General features: G+C 44.8%; 1 protein-coding gene across 13 annotated transcripts in view; it reads right to left on the bottom strand.

The window, feature by feature from the left end:
- The window catches only part of CELF4 (CUGBP Elav-like family member 4), a 996,171-nt gene that overhangs the window by 879,125 nt on the left and 96,307 nt on the right, over positions 1-20,739 (bottom strand). For all 13 annotated transcript variants that reach the window (XM_075932760.1, XM_075932759.1, XM_075932762.1 and 10 more), the window contains exon 2: positions 960-1,042. In XM_075932760.1, the coding sequence (XP_075788875.1) occupies positions 960-1,042 (83 nt within the window). The remainder of the gene's footprint in view (positions 1-959; positions 1,043-20,739) is intronic.

The raw sequence follows: 20,739 nt of genomic DNA, 5'->3' as shown, positions 1-20,739 counted from the left end.
AGCCATGAAAATACCAGAAGTAACAATTTCTCAGCAATTCAGAGTAATTTGTGCAGTGATAGCAACTCTCAACTTGCATACAGTGTAGGTTAAATACAGGGACTTGGCCAAAACACTGACTGTACAGGCTTACAGGTAAACCTATCCTCCCAGCCTCCCCACATAACCTTGATGGACTCTCCCCTCTCTTCCTCCTGAGTCCTTTATCCTTCATCCCAGGAGAGAGCAGGTGGAGAAGCTCCACTCCAACTGCAATCTGATCTACACTGTGTTGCTCCCTGCTCCTATATACCAAATAAACCCACAACCATTCCCCCACTACCACCAGCATGAGAAACCCAAGGGCCTTGTCTCCCTCCGCCCCTGCAGGGCAGGTCTTCCCCTAATAGCCATGACTCTATTTTTGGTTCTAATTGTATCGTCTGAATCTCAGATCTGGCTCGTGTGAATAATTTTCCTCATTATCCCGTGTTCTTCTTTTCTCCCTCTCTCTCTTTTTCCCCCTCTTTGTCTCACTGCCTTTCCAATCTGCGACAGCTGCTTGAATACTAACGCAATTGAGTCGAACCACTTTGTCATCAGGAATATATTTTCCCTCTGTGATAACTCAATAATTCCATCCGCCGCTTGGAGCCACTGCGCCTGGCTTTGGTTGAGGGGGAAAAGGGGCGGGGTTCTCTCATGCACACATCCCCATGTGCCAATCAGATAGCTCAGCCCCAAAGCCTCTTTCTCACATGATTAAGTGTGGCCCAATCCAGCCCCCAATGAGTTCCATTCCATGGCCTGCTTCCGGATAGAAGAACAGGCCAGGGTGTGGTATGTCTGGAAATATCCGGGATGGATTGCGGCCCCTTGATTTTACTTGCCCACTACAAATATGGACTCATCCGAGTAACAAGTCGTTCATCATCCGTCCCCCATAAGCAGCGCAGATGAAAACAGCAATTGTGACTCACCCCTGGCAGCGTCTTCTGTTCGTGCAGCGCGCTCTGGGCCTTCAGGGCAGACTCCCTTTCGCAGTACGTTAGGAAGGCGCAGCCTGCAAACGGAAGACAACACTGAGTTATGTCCAGAGCTCCGGTGCAGATCCACTTTGGAGTGGGATTCAGAGCCATGCGAAGCTGCTGCTGCTCTTTCCAGCAAGGGAGCTGCAGATGCGGGATGCTCTCCCGGGAACAGAATAATCTCTTTCCCCCCAAAACGGGAAACCGTGTCTGGCATGGGCTCATCAGGATTTTGGGGGGTTTCCATCGCATTGCACTTATGAGTGCCCACTAAAAAGTGCTGAGCAAGATGGGGAGCAGAGAGGAATCCACTCCCGTGTTAATGAGGCTGGTGCTATGGGGCAGATAGCGTATTCCTACCTAATTGCAGCAATGTGGACACGGTGTGTGGAACCAGGACTTCCCCAGCACATGAAGGACCAAGATTAAATCCTCCCAATTCCCTTTCATGCCATTCACTTGGCATAAAGGGCACACGAGGAGTTGAGGTTTCCGACTGCAGAGGGCACTTAACCTGGCTGGCATCCCTGAGTTGCACCCGCCCGCTTGCGTTCACCCTGGAAAGCAACCACTTTACACTCCCTGCTTGCTCCAAGCCAGGCCCGCAAAGGCAATCACACTGAGGCTCAGATGAGCAATCCAAACAGCGCATTGCTTTAGAAATCACTAGTAATTCAGAGCTGCCACAGCGGATCAGATCAGTGGTCCATCTAGGGGGACATCTTATCAACGGCACAAGCCACTGCCTACCTCGGGAGAGGAAAGCGAAAAACCTCATTACGCAACAGACCAGTGTGCAATCTCCTCGCTGTGCACGTGACGTGATCTGCTTCTCTCCCCCGCTAACTGGAATATACAGAAAAGCTGCTGATAACTGCAGCAAAAGAACTGCTTGTTATGCAGAGGAGATTTACTACCCAACAACTACAAACCACTCCCCACTAGAGCTACCAGACCTGTCACGCTTTAAAGGGTTGGTCCATCAAACCGGGAGTTTCTTCCAAAGCCAAGAAGAAGAAAAAGGGAAGTTTCCTCAACACCGTTTTGTGTTCTATTATCTCGCCTTAGATTCATAAGGAGATACAGTTGCAAGCAGCCTCTTGACCATGCCCCCACACTGAGGAAGGATTAAATATACCTAGGTCCACCAGCTCTTCTTCCTTTGTTTATTCACTTGTCACACTTTGTTTAAATCTTAGCTCTCATGGCCTGCTTCCTGAGAGAACAACAAACTGGGCTTTGGTGTGTCTGGAAATGTCAAGGCTTTTGCATTATTTGTCTGTGTGATGTCTACCACAATGGGCCCCTGGCCTTCCATGGGGTCAATAGGTGCTAACACAGAAGAAACAAAATAGGCCACATTTCTCTGTTAAGAAGTTTGCAATAAAATGGGTGAGAGGATGGAATAAGCAAAAAGGTAGGTTTCTAAAGATGTTCTTGAAGGTCTCATTCCTCTACCTCCCACAAACTGGATGATCATGGGAATGAGAGATGGAAGAGACTGACTGGATCATCTTATCTAATTTCGGTCTGTGAGGATGGCTCCTTTTAGCGTATTCCACCCTCTCACACATATCATGCATCAGTGAACAGGCACGTCAGGAGCAAATCAATGGTGAGGTAAAGCAATGAAGACAGAGCAGCTCTGAGCAGCAATGATTTTATTCCTGCTAATTGGTACCGTTCCATTCGTGTGTGTGTATATATATATATTAACATTTTATTTATCTTTTGCATAGGGAGGAAGGGCAGTAAAGACTCAAGGGTAGGGTGTGGGGGCAATGGATGGAGAACGGGTTTTAAACGTCACTAGTGGTTTGAAAACCAAACAGGAAGCAAACCTTAAGTTGAATTTCAGTGCTAAATCACAAGCAAAGAGCTCTCTGACCAGGCACAATAAGAATATCTTCCTTTGGTCATAGACCTGGACCGGCTGATACAGCCCGATTAGCCACATCAAAGCACACGGTTAGAGAGATAAAACTATAGGGTGTAAAGCTCTCATAACCGGAGTTCTATATTTCCTGTTGGCCGTGATGACGATTTAGAATAATGAAGCCTGCAATACTGGCCACAGGGTAACCATCATTTAGATCTCTCTGCCAGAAGGCCCCTCCTTTCATTATAAAAGCAGCATTTCTTTCAGAGATCCTGCAACGGTGTGAGGACTTATCAGGAGGAAGCAACTGGAATGAAATTCATTCCACAGCGGTTGGTGCCGGCGCTGGAATTGCAAACAACTCCCAGGTATGCTGTATGTAACAGAGGGTATCAAAATGTCTCTGGCTCCCCACACAAGACACTTAGGACATAATGTTATTGAAACAGAAGGAGGGAATTTAATCAGCGACTCGCATGTGGCATGGCAAATTTGGCAACAGAGAAGAAAGGGAACCAATGTGTTGGGGGGAAAAAATTAGACTTTTGCTGAAGGAACTTTTCAACGTGCTCCATAATACACAGCATGCCTGAGAGTCAATTTATGTCAACATCCTCCCGTAGGGAAATTGACAGTACAGCCTCCATGCCATCTTTTCAAGAATTAAATATTTAAGTGATTTTAGTATTCCTAGTTTAACAGCACAGGAGAGGGCTATTTGATTCGCACCAACCAATGAACGAGATCAGGCAACACCAACACACGCATTCCCATACTGTGTGTCAATGTGCTACAAACCATGCTTCAAGCTGACGGAGCCACCTCATGGCTGTGTATGCATCTTGGCTTCTCAAGTCAGCTTCCCAAACCCGGAGGTAATGCAGTACTGGCTGTGAGGTAATTTGAAAAATGTGTTAAGGAAGTGGAGTAAGACTCAAAAGTAGAGATGAGCTAAAAAAAGAATTTTCCTCTTGGAGGTAATGTTGACATCTCAACATTTGTTTTCATCCCGTATCAGGATGAAATATTAAAATACCATTTTTTCATGGAATTAAAACCCATGAAAAGTGTCAAAACAGAAATGCCAGAACACTCAGCTCATCATCACACAGCATCTACCAATGGCACTGTGTTGCATCATGGGAGTTGCAGTTCCGGTGTCTCTTACTACCATTCTCTCCTACAGGCTGTGCTTCTTGGCCAGACTACAACTCCCAAAATGCACACAGTCACGTGAATTTCACACTACACTATGCCACTTATAGTCAGTAGAGAAACTGTGTGGCATCATGGGAAATGTAGTTTAGCCAAGTAGTACAGTCCATGGGCGACAATAGCAGCATAAGATATTCACAAACACATGGAATGCCATGGAAATATAGGGAGGTGTGTTCTAATATTCAGCTGGTTCAAAATGAAACATTTAGATTCAGTTTAGCAAATGCTTCTGAAGCTAAACATTTTTTGATTATTATTTTCCAGGGAGAAAAATTGAAGAAAAAAGGAGAATCAAAAATTTTCACAGGAAAATTTAGATTCTGTAGAAAATATGTTCAGATGAAAAATCATTTAGATGACAAATTCCACTGCCACTCTGCTCAACAACTCACTTCACAGAATATCTTGCATTCAGTCACCTGAGCTGGATGTAAACCTGACTTATAGATAAAGGCTTCGTCATTTAACGGTGTTTTTGAAGGGCATTTTATAAACAAAGGTAGGCTGAAGATGGTGCCTTTTGTTATCTAACTGTACGGATGACAATGAGAATACACAACTACAATGCATAAGCAGTATACCTGGTTTGGAACAAAAAAAAATCTCATCAACTCATTTTTGGTAATGAAGTGATATTTCTTAGTTATTCCTAATTTCAATTTAGCTTCTCTGGACTGTGCTGAATTTTCCAGACATATTTCAAACAGCTGAAGGATGCTCGGTTTGCATCATCTTTTTCTGGCTGTTCATTTGCTACCGATGGACAGCTCTTTTTGAATAGTACATGCACATCTGGAAACTCCCAGATGTTAATTAACTCTCGGCCTATTGAACTGCAGTCTCTGGGAAGCATGAGGATGTATCAAGTGTCCTCCTGGGAGGCTGGGTTGTTAAAGAGAAGGGGAAACAAAAACAGAAGCGGAGATGGAAAAAGAAAAGCTCTATTTTAATTTTCCCTCCAGAGAATTCAATAAAATAATAATTGCATGGAATACACATAGATAATGGCTGCAGTGATGGTGCCTCCAATCCTATAATAAACCCCCTGAAGAATTTGCACACACTGGAGGTGAAACAGTCATGAGCAGAGATTCGGATTGGAGCCATGCCCATGGAAATCCAGTTACCCTTCACCTGGATTGTACTTGATTCATGCCTATGTCATGGAAATCAGAATCTGGCCTGCAGAATCTAGGTGTAGTTTGCCGGATATCTTCTCCACTGACTGAACTGAATTAGTTTGCTCGTATAGCCAGTAGCATTCAGTTGCCTTTATATTTTCCCTATTTCCTCTGCTCTTCTTTAGCTACCCCAGGGATTGTGTATTATCTGTACCTCTAGTAATAATGCAGTGATATATCAGTGGGATGAAGATGACGCATCCTGGCCAACTATTAATAGTTGTAATTAAGGGCTGTTTTCCCCTTCCTGCCTGATATTGGCATTGAGCCACCAGTATCTTGGCACAGCCTCTCTCCTTTGCCCACCATGTAGACCGAAGGACGAGCACTTAGCGACTTAAGACCATTTGTTTGCCTGATGTGTGTTTTATGACATCACATGATTTCCTACAGCTCTGTATATAACCTCATAAAACATGCTTGTAACTTCCCAAAGAATGCTATAGGCATGCTTGCCATACCTTGTGTCTGGAGGAAGAAGTGCTGTCTAGTGGCTAGATCATAACCCACAGTCAGAGTTTCTTCCTGGTGTTTGCTAGGTACCTATGAAAAAGCCACTTCAAGTATGGCATTAAGCCAGCAGGGCTAACTTCACTAGCCCTTGGCTCAGCCCTTCATCTTTCTGTGCTTCCGTTTATACATCGGTTTTCTGAAGCCTAATGAGAAGTGCTTTCAGAGCCTTAAATAAAAGCCAAGACACTATAAACCAGATTCTGATCTCAACGGCACAGGTGTAAACACAAAGTAGCCCCACCAAAGTCCCTGCTTCTACTCTGATGATGTGCTTGTGGAACTGAGTTGATAGTATCTTGCCTTGTACCTAGAATCGGAGGGTTGGAAGAGACCTCAGGAGGTCATGGAGTCCAACCCCCTGCTCAGCTGGACCAATCCCAGCTAAGTCATCCCAGCCAGGGCTGTGTCAAGCTGGCACTTAAAACACCTCTACGGATGGAGATTCCATCTCCTTCCCAGGGATTCCAGTGCTTCACCACCCTCCTAGGGAAATAGTTTTTCCTAATACCCAAACTAGACCATCCCCATTGTAACTTGAGATCATTGCTCCTTCTGCCATCTGTCACCACTGAGAACAGCCTCTTTCCATCCTCTTTGGAACCCCCCTTCAGATACTTAAAGGCTGCTACCAAATCTCCCCTCACTCTTCTCTTCTGGGGACAAAAATCTGAGAGCTGAGAATCTATGGGTCAGATTCTGATCAATGTTAAACCAGAGTAACCATTTGCACCTTGCTGGTGTTGCTTCAGAGTAACTCAAAAAGATTTTTACCTCCATGAGGCTCCAATTCTGACCTAACAAAACTTTTGAAAGCAGCACCGGCCTAGGCCGACTAACCAGCGGACTTGCTGAAGCAGTTTCAGTCAAGTCAGACCTTTCCCTGTGTTGCGTCACTGTAATTCAGATTGTTTAATTTGTCATGAAGCATATGGGGTTGGCACTGTTTCTTCATAGCTTTCCCATCAAAGGAAAAGTCACACAATTCACCTATTTGTGTCCATTATCAATTTGTGAAAATTGTAACAATACTAAGTTAAATTTTTAAATGTATGTACATTTTGCAGTTTGCACAAGCACACACATTACAGTTCTCAGGCTTCTATTCAAATAATATTAATGATGAAAACCACATCAGTAATCAAGCAACTCTGAGTTGTCCCTATTATTTGATTTATATACGGATATCTCCTAGAGGCCCCAAGCAGGAATCAGAGCTAACCATGGCAAGTGCTGTGCAAACAAGCAAAATAACGATAAGGCTCTCTGTCTAAGGTATGCACATAGTCTCACAGTATTTGGACAACTTGCAGTCTTTTATCTATTCACTCTTGAGAGGCAAAGTAATTCCGTTATCCCAAGTGGATAGACAAGGAACTAGGGCCCAGAGAGACTAAATGCCTTTACTCAAGGTCAAACATGGAGTCTATGGAGAAGCAGAGACTTGGCTCAAGTCCCCCAAAATCCAGGTTCATTCCCAATCCTTTTGGGAATAAATTAGATTTCAACTACAAACACAGAGGGAAAAAGATTTTACCAGCTTGGAAAACTCCCTTATTAAAGTGATCATTTTAGATGACGTCTAGAAATTCAGAGGGAGAAGGGTGTTTTCATAGTGATTACTCGCCTTCATGGAAAGTTTGGTTCTTCATCAAAGATGCTTTCACGGGGTTGGATCTGTCATTTCCTCTGCCGATCTCCACCACACCACAACCACTGAATGCTAACAGTCAGCATGGGGGAAGAGGGCGGGGGGAGGGTTTTATTGTCATATAAGAATTCCTGGACATCACCTTCTCTGTCAGATTCCTAACAAGTCAGATTCACATTTGAAATGCCCAGTTGTGTGCAGTGCTCATTAACATCTGCATTTCCACATCAAATGCTATGTATGGGACACATCCAGATCATTCAATTAGCCTCATTAACACAGATGCTACCATTGACAGGTACTACTTCTGCTCTTTATAACCAATCTTGGTTTCTGTTATTTCCACTGCAATTCATCTGATGAAGTGGGTTTTGCCCATGAAAGCTCATGATTCTATATATTTTGGTTAGTCTCTAAGTAGCCACAGGACAACTCATTGCTTTTAAAGTTACAGACTCACACGGCTACCCATCTGGGATTTTTCCCCTGGAAATTGTTTGCCAGCAATTCTTAGAAAGCCAGCATTTCCCATTCCATTGAACTTATGTATCGTATTATTTACACACAAACCAAACCTACATTAAGGTTGCACGCTAAGAAAAAGAGCGTGTGAGAATATTAACTCATCTAACATTGCACATATCATACTAGGGATGAAATAGTGTAGTTGATTAATGGATAAGCAAAAACGTACAGCTTAATGCTATAGACTACACACATTTCCCTTCCCGTCCCACTGCTTGCTAGTAAATTTTTTAGCAGGCTGGCTAGCAGCCCAGCTCAGTTTTGGCTCACGCCGGGTCCAGGAACTCAGACCCATCTTAGACAGGGGCTGCTGCCACCCCAGGATGCTGCCTCTTTATCAGAGGCAGCAGCACAGGGAGATGGAGAGCTGGTTTTTAAACGGGCTCCCCTTCACAGACCAGCTCCCGTCTGGCACCCTGTGTTGCTGCCTCTGTAGCAGAGGCAGCAGTGTGGCGTGGCAGGGGGCTTCTTAGGAGTGAGCCCAGAATGCACTGGCTGCTAGCCCCACCCTCAGGGACTATAAAATAGTCGACTAACTGATAAGAATTCGTGAGGTTACTAGACTATTCAATTAACCAATATTTAACATCCTTATATCGTACCTTAAATGACACATTTATAGACCAAGTCCAATCATGCACATCTTTCCTCAGACTGAGGAATGCCAGATTTCTGTCTGTAGCCTCACTGAGAAGATCCTCTCTTGATAACTATGTTCTACTCTAATCAGTAATAAGTGAACTTAGTGTGAAGTTCGGCTTCACTTTATAGAAGCACCCTATATAGCCCAGATATTGTAGGCAAAAGTTACTTACATTGCCAGCCTGACAAATTTGTCCTGACACCTCTCAAGAAGAGTCTCTCATGCTATCAGCAATGGTTTGTGCTTCTAGTGGGGCTCAGAACGTTGGATTCCCGCTTCCAGCTACATGTCCCTGTCTGATCCATACTTGTAACTTATGCTCAGCTCATCACATGGAAAGTCCTTTTGTAAGGGTGTGTGCAAATTAATGAGTCTCGGAACCTACAGCTGTGGGCCCCGCTTAGTTCTCCTCCCTTTAGTTATTTGATCTGAGGAAGTGGGTCTGGCCCACGAAAGCTCATCATCTAATAAACCATCTTGTTAGTCTTTAAAGTGCTACATAGTCCTGTATTTTGTCCCTTTAGTTAGTGGCATATGAATGACACGCTGGGTTCTGAAACATTCCTAGATGCTTTTCAAGCAGTTTTCCCTCTCCCCTTCCCTAATCTTTGATCAGCAGTCCCACTTGCTTGTCAGGGACGCTCTCCAAGTTTGCTTCCCATGTTTGCAGAACTCTCAGATCAGCTACCAGCAGTCTCATTATCAGCAACGTGGCGTTCAAATACTTGGCACTTTGCATTTCTTGGGTCCCCCGGCTGCCTTTTGAAATGGCCCAAATCAAAACCCTTTCTGATCATCATCAAAACTTTGATCCTTCTGTATGCCATGTCAGGCTTCCTCCTAGCCTAGTGTCTCAGTCCCCAAACCAAGAGCAAAGTAGTTTGCTCAGGAGAACACCACCCCTCCCGCTTCTGAAGTAGTATTAAAGTTGGGCTCCCATTCTGGCTCAGATTTAACTGGCTAAATATATTTTTGAAAGGCCACAATAGGGCTAGGTCTACACTGGCAGCTTCTTGCGCATGAACAGCCGTTCTTGCGCAAAAACTTGCCTGCTGTCTACACTGCATGCACGTTCTTGCGCAAGTAAATTTACAGTATAGCGTTGTAAAACAAGGCTTCTTCCAGAAGAGTTATTCCTCTCCCCACGAGGAATAAGTCCTCTTGTGCAAGAGCTCTTCCACAAGAGGGCAGTGTAGACAGGCAACATGAATTTCTTACTCAAGAAGCCCCTGTGGTTAAAATGGCCATCAGAGCTTTCTTGCACAAGAGAGCGTCCACACTGCCATGGATGCTCTTGCGCAAAAGCACATGCCAGTGTAGACGCGCTCTTGTGGAAGACTTTTTGCGCAAGAACTCTTCCACACAACGGTTCTTGCGCAAGAAGCTGACAGTGTAGACATAGCCTTAGGAGTTTGAGATTTTCATCCCAGAAGGAGATGAGCAATGCTAAAGTTTACAGGGCTCATTCATGGATGATGCAAGTGTAGGAATTACAGAGCATGTGACTTTATGATCAGGCAAAGGTTATTCAATATTCAATGTCAGGAACAGGAAAGGATCCTACTTTAAGGGCACACTAGTGTTTTCCTGGCACTTTTGTGTCTGCGAGAGCAGCAGTTTTTCCATGAGATTTTCAGAACAAGAAAGCAGAAGTCTGAATTCAACAACCCACCAGATCCACAATTCAGGCTGGTTGAAATCTCCTAGGATCAGCTGATGGCAGGGGATATTTGTACTTAAAAGTCATGAAAACAATGGGTAAAATTCCAGCATTTGACCTTGAAGGTCATCTTAAAATTAAATCCAGATGCCAATACTCATCCTTATCCCACCTTGAGGACATACTCACTTACGGCCAAATCCTACCCTGCATTTGCTCATTGCTCTTTGCATTGGAAGAGATGCGGGAAGCTAGCAGTATTCATCTAACACCATCCACTGCCTGTGTGTTTTCTGGGTTATTAACAAGGGACTTCCCTCTGCTTTAAACACATGTGCTCCTGTCATCCCAATAGTGCTTACTCAAGCACAACTCAGATTTGAAGTTTTGCCGGAGGGACAGACCACAAGATCTGGCAGTGAATGAATGTAAATAAACTCTACCCTGTTCAGACAGATCTCCAGGCCTGATCCTGGAGGAGAAGGTCCCTGCTCTCCCACAAGTGAGATGTGTCCTCTGTGCTGAGGAGAAAACTGAGCAGAGCAATGACCCCATTTGGATGATGTTCTGCGTCTTTCAGAAGTGGCCTTTCAAAAATAAGCCAGGCCTAGCAAAGGAGCCCCAAAGGCGAAATGCACACGTTTTGATGCAAATCTGTAAAACTGCAGATCACCCTTCCCTTAAGCAAAGCGTGGGCGCATACTTGCCTCCTGAATAGTTCTGAGTATAACTTTTTCCATGGTTGCTATGGAGGTGCCAACTCAGCAAGGTTATTCCGGAATAACGGCCGTTATTCTGAAATAACTATGCGAGCGTCAACACAGCAATTCCGTTATTTCAAAATAATGTCGAAATAACGGAGGGCTTATTCCAACTTCTGTAAACCTCATTCTACGAGGAATGCTGCCTATTCTGAAATAAGGCATGCGTAGACGCTCCACTGCTGCGATTTCGAATAGCCCCTCACCAGGGCCATTCTAAGTTATTCCTCCTGGGGTTCTAAAGCGAGATAGCACGTCTACACTAGGGAAACCTGCCTCGGATTCATTTTGAGGCTTCCCTGCAGTGTAGACGTGCTATTTTGAAATAAGCTATATGGCTTCGTCTACACTGGCATGATTTTCCAAAAATGCTTTTAACGGAAAAGTTTTCTGTTAAAAGCATTTTCAGAAAAGGGCGTCTAGATCGGCACGGACTTTTTGAGGAAAAGCGTCCATGGCCAATCTAGACGCGCTTTTGCGCAAAAAAAACCCCAATCGCCATTTTCGCGATCGGGGATTTCTTGCGGAAAACAAATCTCAGCTGTCTACAGTGGCCCTTTTGTGCAAAAGTTTTGCGCAAAAGGGACTTTTGTCTGAATGGGAGCAGCATTGTATTTCCGCAAAAAGCACTGATTTCTTACAGTAGGAAATCAGTGCTTTTGCAGAAATTCAAGTGTCCAGTGTAGACAGCTGGCTAGTTTTTCCAGAAAAGCGGCTGATTTTCCGGAAAAGCTGTCCAGTCTAGACACAGCCTAACTATTCTGGAATAGTTTATTCCGAAATAACTGTGCAGTGTAGATGTAGCTGTAGGCTACCAGAAAGGTAAACTGTTCCTACAGTTGTGACTATGGTCACTTTTTGACTGCTGCTCTTTCGTCGTTTGCTCCATTCCATGCCTGCTGTCATCTCACAGCCACATCCTGTCCCTTGTAACTAACTGCTTTCTCTCCAATGACATCTCCCCTGCCCTATTCCCCTCCCTCTTTTCAACATTTCATTTCACTCATCTCCTTTTATCAAAACTCCAGCCTCCCTCCCTTGCCCCCAAAAATGTCCCAGAACACCCTGGCACTAACTTGATGTTTTCCCGGCATCCCTGCTAGGATGTTCTGTCCTGCTCCCTATCCCCATGTCTGTCTTTATTTTGATTGTAAAGTCCTTGGGGCAGGGACTATTACATTTTATTACTCAGTGCCTAGCACCATGAGGACCAATTCTTGATTCATTCATTGACACTCTCACACACCCTGATTTTCAATCTCTGGACTCTCTAGCCATCTTTAAAAGTTTCCTCAGGGGTGAAAGAAATTTCTCATGTCCCAGCCTAAAATGATCATAGAATATTAGAACTGGAGGGGACCTGGAAAGGTCAAGTCCAGTCTGCTGCCCTTAGGATGGCAGGACCAAGGACTGTCGAGACCATCCCCGACAGAAGTCTATCCAACCTGCTCTTAAATATCTTTTTCTTCTTTTCCTGTTACAAATTCTGGGTTTCTGTTGTTTCTCTCCAGCTCATCTGATGAAGTGGGATTTGTCTACAAAAGCTCGTGATGCTATATACAGGAGGCCCCTGAATTGCGACATGATTAGTTCCGGAGGAAGCATCACAAGTCGGGGGCATCATAACTCGAACCCGCATTTACGATAGGCGCCATTGTAAATGTGGGCCGAGGATGTAAGTCGGGGATTTTTGGCCCCTTCCGCACTCACAAAAATGGTTGGAAGTGAAAGGGGTCAGAACTCGGAAGGTCGCATCTTGGGGGCCTCCTGTATATATTTTTGCTAGTTTAAAGTGCCACAGGGCTACTTGTTAATTTACATCAGACAGACAAAGGCCCCAGAAAGGTATGAAGAGGCAATCTTTCTTTGGGTGGTGGAGAGGAAAGAGAGACAGAGACGTTAATTGCATGACGATCGGGGTAGTTTACAAATCCTCTCTCTCTCTCGGGTTAGAAAGGGCTCACCAGGTAGAAGGAAAGGAAGTACAATTTCCTGACGAATGGAAAACACGAGTTAGAATGTCGCTCGTGGAGAGAGAAAGATCTTGATCACGTGTTATTTGATTGAATTATGAAATTATCAAAGCAAGGCTGGGATGCCACTAGACTGCAGTCAAGCGTTTGCTACAGCGCCTCACGAAAGCCCGCCTTGGAAAATGAACTCAAACTGGGCTGTCTGTGCTGCGGCACGAGGACAGTGTCATAGCACCGAGGTGGGAGCGGTAGCTACTGGGGCAACAGATCTGTTCTTATTTAGTGCTCATGAGGTAGGCCAGGGAGTAATGAGCTAGGCAGAGGACATCACTGGAAGGCGTTGCAAACATCGGTGAGAACGGACAAAGATGGGATGCAAAAGACTCACGGGAGGCATCCTGCAAAGGGCTGGACACCGTAGCAATGTGTTCAGCGACTTTAATCTTTACTGGGGAGGAGGGGCACTGACAGCACTCAGCACCTTACAGGATTCAGCCCCTAGAGAGGTTACAAATGCAGATAGCAAAGACAAAGGACAAAACATCCGGAAATTCAATTGGGGGAACTTGGAAAGCAGGAATACCAAAAGACACCTGTAGGTGGCAGTAGACCAGTATTACCTTGCAAATGTGGTCTAGGGAGGGGAGGGGGCTCTCAAAAGAGGGATCCTATCATGGAGCAGAGCGAGTCTCTTCTACACATGGCCCTGGGCTTAACTAGGTGGTCTTCCCTTCCGAGCACCTGGGCATCAGAAAGACATCGACATTCTCCATAAGAAAAGCCACACTGGGTTAGCCCAATGGTCCATCTAACTCAGCTTCCTGTCTGGCAGCAACCACTGCCAGATGCTTTGGAGGGAATGAACATAACAGGGCAACCATTGGGTGAGCTATCCCTTCTTGTCCAGTTCCAGCTTCCGGCAGCTGGAGATTTAGGAACACCGAGAGCACTGGGTAGCACCCTGGACCATCTTCCCAACTAGCCCTTGATGGACCTACCTAATTGAATTTGTTTTTGAACCCTGTTTTACTTTTGGTCCTCACAGCCTCCCATGGCAGAGAGTTCCACAGGTTGACAGTGGGTTTTGTGAAGTATCACCTGTATGTTTAAACCTGATGCTATTAATTTCAACAGGTGACCCCTAGTCCTGGTGTTATTTGAAGGGGTCACTAACAATCGAATTTCTTGAACAATTGAACTATTGAATTCCCCCATTCTGCTTATGATTTGGCAGAGCTCTGTCATACACCCGACCCCTCCACCCCGCTTCCTCGTCTCTCTGCTAAGCCAAATGATCCTGGCCTTTTTAATCTCTTCTCATAGGGAAGCTATTCTATGCCCCTCATCATTCCGTTGCCTTTCTCTGCACCTTTTCCAATTATGAGGAAAGTCAATAGAAATAAACACATCGAGCCTGGCTAAATGATGACTCAGGGGGATAGATGATAGCCAGCTACTAAGCTTTGAAGGGTGTCAGCACTACCTACAGAGAGGAATTGTACGGGGTGGTGCAACAGTATAACTAGACTAATGACATGACATTCAATAAAGGAATATTTAGGCTGAACATCAGCAAAGCTTCCTACACACCCAGTCTGCAGTTACAATGTCTGGATTTTTTAGTTTTATTATTTTAGCCATTCTCTCTCGGTTTCCACTAATCTTTTGGAGGCAGGGAAAGAGTCCTGCATAGGAAATTACTCATGCTAGAGAGTCTTTAAACCATGGCTGGATGATTGAGTTCAGTAGTTCTCAGCTGTTGCTGTACTATGGCTCCATATTACAAGAGGAAGGGAAAGGGCTTGCTGCCTCCATCCATAAGAATGCAGCATGGCTGCAATGGTCTGAATCCATCCCCAATCTTGCTGAGGGGTGGCCCCCAGCCCCCTCACTCCTCCCGATACAGAATCTACACTGCTCAGCCTTGAGTTATTGGGCTCCACTGAGGAATTACTAGGTGAAGTTCTATGACTCATGTGGGACATCAGACTAGGTTACCAGAATGGCCCCTCCCAGCCCTAACATCAATGAATTGATAAGTGACATAATGGCAGTTCCATTGGCCAAGACAGTGAAAATGGCGCTATGCCAAGCAATGGGAACTATAATGCCAAGAGCAGTCCTGCAGAAGCTGAGGCAAGAGGGACTTGTTGAACTAATTGTCCTTCACCCATGTCTGCTTTGGATACCTCCCTCTTGCTGCAGCTTCTGTACCCCCTTCATCCAAACAGACATTTTGACTTCCAATGCACAAGAAGCTCACTGAAAGGAAGCTGGCCTTCTTCTAAACCACCACAGCATCAAGCGACCGGAGTGGAAAGAGACCTGAGGTGCCAATCCATTAAAGGCTGGCTGGTCAATCTTCGACTTGGGTTTTCGTACACTATCAGAGTCAGGCAGCTGGCCACACAGTTCTTTTCTGACAGACGGATTCCAGCAGACAAAGTGACTTCAGTACCATAATACGCTGACATGTTATTATCGTCTTCCCCGGTGCACCAGAAGGAATAATAAGGCAACCCAGTCTATAGAATCATAGAATCCCAGAGCTGCAAGAGACCTCAGGAGGTCAACGAGTCCAGTTCCCTGCCCAAGGCAGGACCAATCCCAACTAAATCATCCCAGCCAGGGCTCTCTCAAGCCAGGACTTAGAAAACTGCATCACTAATGTGTGATCCATCTCTAGGGATGGAGATTCTACCACTTCCCTAGGGAACCCATTCCAGAGCATCACCAGCCTCCTAGGAACATAGTTTTTCCTAATATCCAATATAGACCCCATCCCCCCACTGCAACTTGAGACCATTGCTCCTTGTTCTGTCATCTGTCACCACAGAGAACAGCCTCTCTCCATCCTCCTAGGAACCCCCCTTTAGGTAGTTGAAGGCTGCTCTCAAATCCCCCCTCACTCGGCTCTTCTGTAAACTAAAAAAGCCCAAATATCTCAGCCGCTCCCCATAGGTCATGTGCTCTAGCACCGAACTGGTCATGTCTTATAATTATAGAGCACTAGAACTGGAAGGGACCTTGAGAGGTCATCAGTCCAGTCCCCTGCCCTCATGGCAGGACCCAGTACTGTCTAGACCATCCCTGATAGATGTCTATCTAACCGCTCTTCCCCTCCAGGACTCTCATTCAGGGTGGTCTAAGGGGACATTAACTAGGAAGAAGGGCCTGAAAAACAAATGAAAGATTGACTGAATGTTGGCAAATGTTTCTTAATTCGTGAGATCTGAAGGGAGGGTGGATTGTCTGCCCTTTTGCTTGAGTCATTCAAAACTGGATTGGACAAAGCACTGATAAGCATATCACAAGGAGCGATATTTTACTGGCTGGGAGACAGACGGAATGACCCAGCAGGTCTTCTCCTTCCATCTGTGAAGTGCCCAAATGTCTGAATCACTGGCTAGTGAACACTTGGAAACATAAACAAACACACATTAGTGATGCAGTTTTCTTTTCTTTTGTTCCATTGGAGTGGATAAAAATAGTGAACAGCTGCTGAGTGACTGAGAGGCTGAAACTCACGGGAGAACCCCGGCTGACGTCAGAAAGTAGGAGAGCAGGAGCTTAGCCGGCTTAGAACAAACAAGATAAGAATTCTGGGCCATAATAGTGATCTACAACTACAGAAAACAACCTAATGTGCTTTGGTTGAGTTGCAGCTATATCTAGATCTTCTAGGGCATCTATGAATTGAACCTTTATTGACCCAAAGGTTTTGGTCAAGATATTGATACCACTTCTGAGAAATATCCAAGTACGTATAGAATGCTAAGCAGAAAAGAGGGCAAAGGGGGGATAGTGACCCTACACTGGAAATATTGGGGATGGGAGCTGACGTATGCTTGGCTGCACCATTTCTCACCAAGGCAGAAGTGGGACCCAGCTATGGGTCCACACTCATGGAGGTGGGAGGACAGAGTGGGATGGAGGAGGGGCTGCAGCAGCTAGAACTATTGAGGGGCATCAACAAAACACGTGGACAAGGGAAATCCAGAGCATTTTTTTGTCCTTGAACTTTCAGAAAGCCTTTCACCAGGTGCCTCACCAAAGGCTCGTAAGCAAAGAGAAGTCATGGGCTAAGAGGAATGGTTCTTTCCTGTATAAATAACTGGTTACAAGACAGGAAACTCAAGGAAAAACTAAATGGTCAATTTTCAGAATGGAGAGGAGGAAATAGTGGGATCCCCTAGGTATCTGTTCTTGGATCTGGAAAGAGGGGTCAACAGTAAGGTGGTAGAATTTTCAGAGGCTGCAAAATTACCCCAGATAGACCAAAGTCGAAAGACCAAATCTGACCGCGAAGAATTACAAAAGGATCTCTCAAACTTGGGTGACCGAGCAGCAAAAGGCCAGTTGAAATGTAAGGGTGATAAAATGTGAACTAATGTATATTGGAAAACATAATCGTAACCCTATATACAAAATGAGCTGTTCCAGATTAGCTGTTCCCACTCAAGAAACATAAGTCCCTGAAAACAGCTACTCAATGTGCAGTGGCAGCTTTAAAAAAAAAAAAAAAAAAAAAAAAAAAAAAAAAGGCTGAAAATTGGGATTTTTCAAGGTGGAAAAGCGACAACCAATAAGGGATAGAATCTAATGACTTCTTGATTGGCATGGAGAAAGTGACTAAAGAAGTGTAATTTACTCGTTCACATAATACAGGCTGAACCTCTCTAGTCCGGCACTCTCTGGTGTGGCCACATCCGCGGCTGGCACGATTTTAGCTGGACGTGCACTTATGGGTGTGGCCAAGTTTCCTGTGGTCCCATAAAGTTTGTTTATAGCCACCAGTCCTGGCTCTGAGCTTCCATGCTGTATACGGACCTCCCATGGTTCGGCAAATTCACTGATTTAGCACCAGTCAGGTCTTGGGTGCAGACTAGAGAAGTTCAATCTGTACAACAATTACGCATCACCCAGGTAAGATGTCAAGGATGCAGCCCCATGCTCTGGGTGTCTCTAGCCTCTATCTGGCAGAAGCTGGGAGTGGACAGGAGGGGATTTCCTGTGTTAGGGCTGTCTGGCCAATGGAAATGCAGACATTCCAGACTAAAACAGAACGTTACAACACGGAAATGTTTTGCGGGACCCAAAAGTTTCTTTTGGAAGCCTCAAGACGAAAAATGTCTCACCTGTTTGAAATGAAAACGATTGCTTCATATTGTCGTTTTGACACAAATCATTGTTTCACCTGGGGTACTGTAAGCCGCAGAGTAAAACTATATGACCGTATATGTCAAGATGAACCAAAAATTGTATTGTTTCAAAATGTTGACTCAAAAATATTCACTTTGACACGTCTTGGAGGTAAACGGATTTTTTTAAAATGACATTTTTTCCCACCACAAAATGGTTTTAATGAAGCCAAATATTAGGCGACAATATTTTCTCCGCAAAAAAAAATTCAACCAGGTTCACTGGCTAGGCTAAATGTGTGCGCGCACATGGGGGGGGAGGAAGAGGGGAAGAGGGTTGTGATAATAGAGACAACTATGCATAATACGTAGCAACACTTAATGTGAACCCTGTGTGTTAGATAACCGTGAGTCTGGAGCAGAACCACTCTTGATTTTGCTCAGCAAATTCCGACTTTTGCAATCTCAATCCTGCTCCAGGACTGAGTGATATTAACGTGTATATTATTTTCATGTATTCATATTATGGTAGTGTGCCTAGACGGTGCCATACATAGAAACACAACATACATACAGTAAGTAAGAGGCCCTGCCCTGTTTACATTCTAAGTATATGCAAGCCCAGAAACACTGGGAGGAATTCAAGATGCTTCACCACAACAGGAAAAGGGCCATGTTAAGTGTTACTTGTATTCAGAACACCCTTGTGAGGTTGGCCACTGGTATTATTCCCATTTTGCAGAAAGGGAACTACACAGATCATCTTGCGCTGCAACTCAGTGGCTTGGCCACAAGACGATCTGTTTTCGCAATCCCTATGCCGTGGTTAGTCACTCAGGGCTATTTAATCTAAATGCTGAGCCCACGCCAGTTCAGAGCCAGTTCCCAAATTAGAGACAGTACATTTTCCTTCCCCCCAGAGCAGTTCATAAAGTGCTTTGGGATCTTTTGGGAGGAAAGACGTTTCCCAGCGACAAGCTGTTATAGGAAGCAGCATGGCAGACTACCCTCCCGGGCATCAACATTATGGAAAGCCGATATTCTCGGCTTTGCAGTTTGGCACAATACATCTGAAGAATGCAGCAGAAACACAAAGCACCAGAGATGGCTCTAAATCAGAAACGGTCTGCTTGCAAGCCAAGCGTTCCCCAAAATGAGGGTTGTCTGGAGGCAGGGTTTTGATGCAGGCCCCCTGAGAGAGCATGCAGAAGCACCAGAAGGGAAAAGGGGTAACAACAAGGAAAATAGCCAAAACCATCTCATTACAGCTAGAGCAATTCTGGCTGTAGGACTGTTGCATTTTCAGGGATGAGGGGAAGGCAGCTAGATTTAACACCACCCCCAACATTTTCCAGGATTCATGAGCAGCGCACTCTCAGAACACCACTCTGGGGCCCTTAAAGTCATGAACATTAAGGCAAGAAGAAACCATCACAATCATCTAGTCAGACCATCAAGACCCACCAGCGAAAAACCTAGAAAATAATTCTCTCTAGTTGCTCAACACTCTCCCCCATCTAGACCCGTCTCATTGATTTTGGCAGCATTATAGGAGTTAGATCTTCACATTTTTGAATACTTCTTGATGAATTCCTCCTGGATATTAAGAACAAACAGCTTCTTTCCCCCTTCATTGTTACAATCTGAAGTCTTTTTGCTTTTCCCCTTCCCTTCTTTTCCTGTGTCAGAACACTGTTTGCTAAGTCTCACTTCAAAGGGAAACCATCCCCTGAATAAGTGAATGAGTGATTAATCTTCTTCTCTTTTCAGGAACCTGGTATAAAATATTCCAATGTAAGTGACTGGGAAGTTTATACTCCATTTCCAAAAGGAACAGAAACCTCTGAACCTAAGACCCACTCACTTTCAATGAGACTGAAGCTAGTGAATAACACAGTCACTTTTGAAAAGAGTTCCTAAATCACTTAGATGCTTTGCAAAACTTTACCCATAATTCTAGGCTTTCTCTATACTTGCCCGGAGATCGACCCTCTGAAGACCAATCTGTCGGAGTTTGATTTAGTGGGTCTAATAAGGATCCATTAAATCTAACACTGATTGGGCCAAGCAACCTTGGAATGCCGCAGGATCACAAGGAGCGAGAGGGGGGACCATTGCAGAAATTTGATTTAAAGTATGACGATTCCAGCAATGCTAGTCTCATACCGGTAGTTGCGTATCTTAAGTCAAACTTCTCCCCCAATGTAGACCTGGCCTTATTCCATGCACTTTCATTTTCAAGGAGCAGGATTGCATACAAAGGTTCAGAGGGAATGAGGTCTAGTAGCTAGAGCACTGGGTTGTTTCCCTCAGCTCTCCAATTGACTCTAGAAAAGTCAAACATTCTTTCCCTCAGTTTTCCCATCTGCATAAGGAATACAATATTATTTCCCTTCCTCACAGGAGGCTTAACTCAGTAGCATTTGCATCAAGCATGGAGATCCTCAAGCGGCAGATGCTATGGAAAGCACTATTAAAAAGCAGTCAAGTAGACTTACTGGTTCATGTGTTTTGGGGTAGCATCTCAGAAACCCAGCCTGGCACCAGATCCCCCTTACCATAATCGGGCGAGGCACTGTGCAAACAAACC

The sequence above is a fragment of the Pelodiscus sinensis genome, chromosome 6 (assembly GCF_049634645.1).
Source record: "Pelodiscus sinensis isolate JC-2024 chromosome 6, ASM4963464v1, whole genome shotgun sequence".
NCBI classification, from domain to species: Eukaryota; Metazoa; Chordata; order Testudines; family Trionychidae; genus Pelodiscus; species Pelodiscus sinensis.
This window is presented reverse-complemented; position numbering and strand designations above follow the sequence as displayed.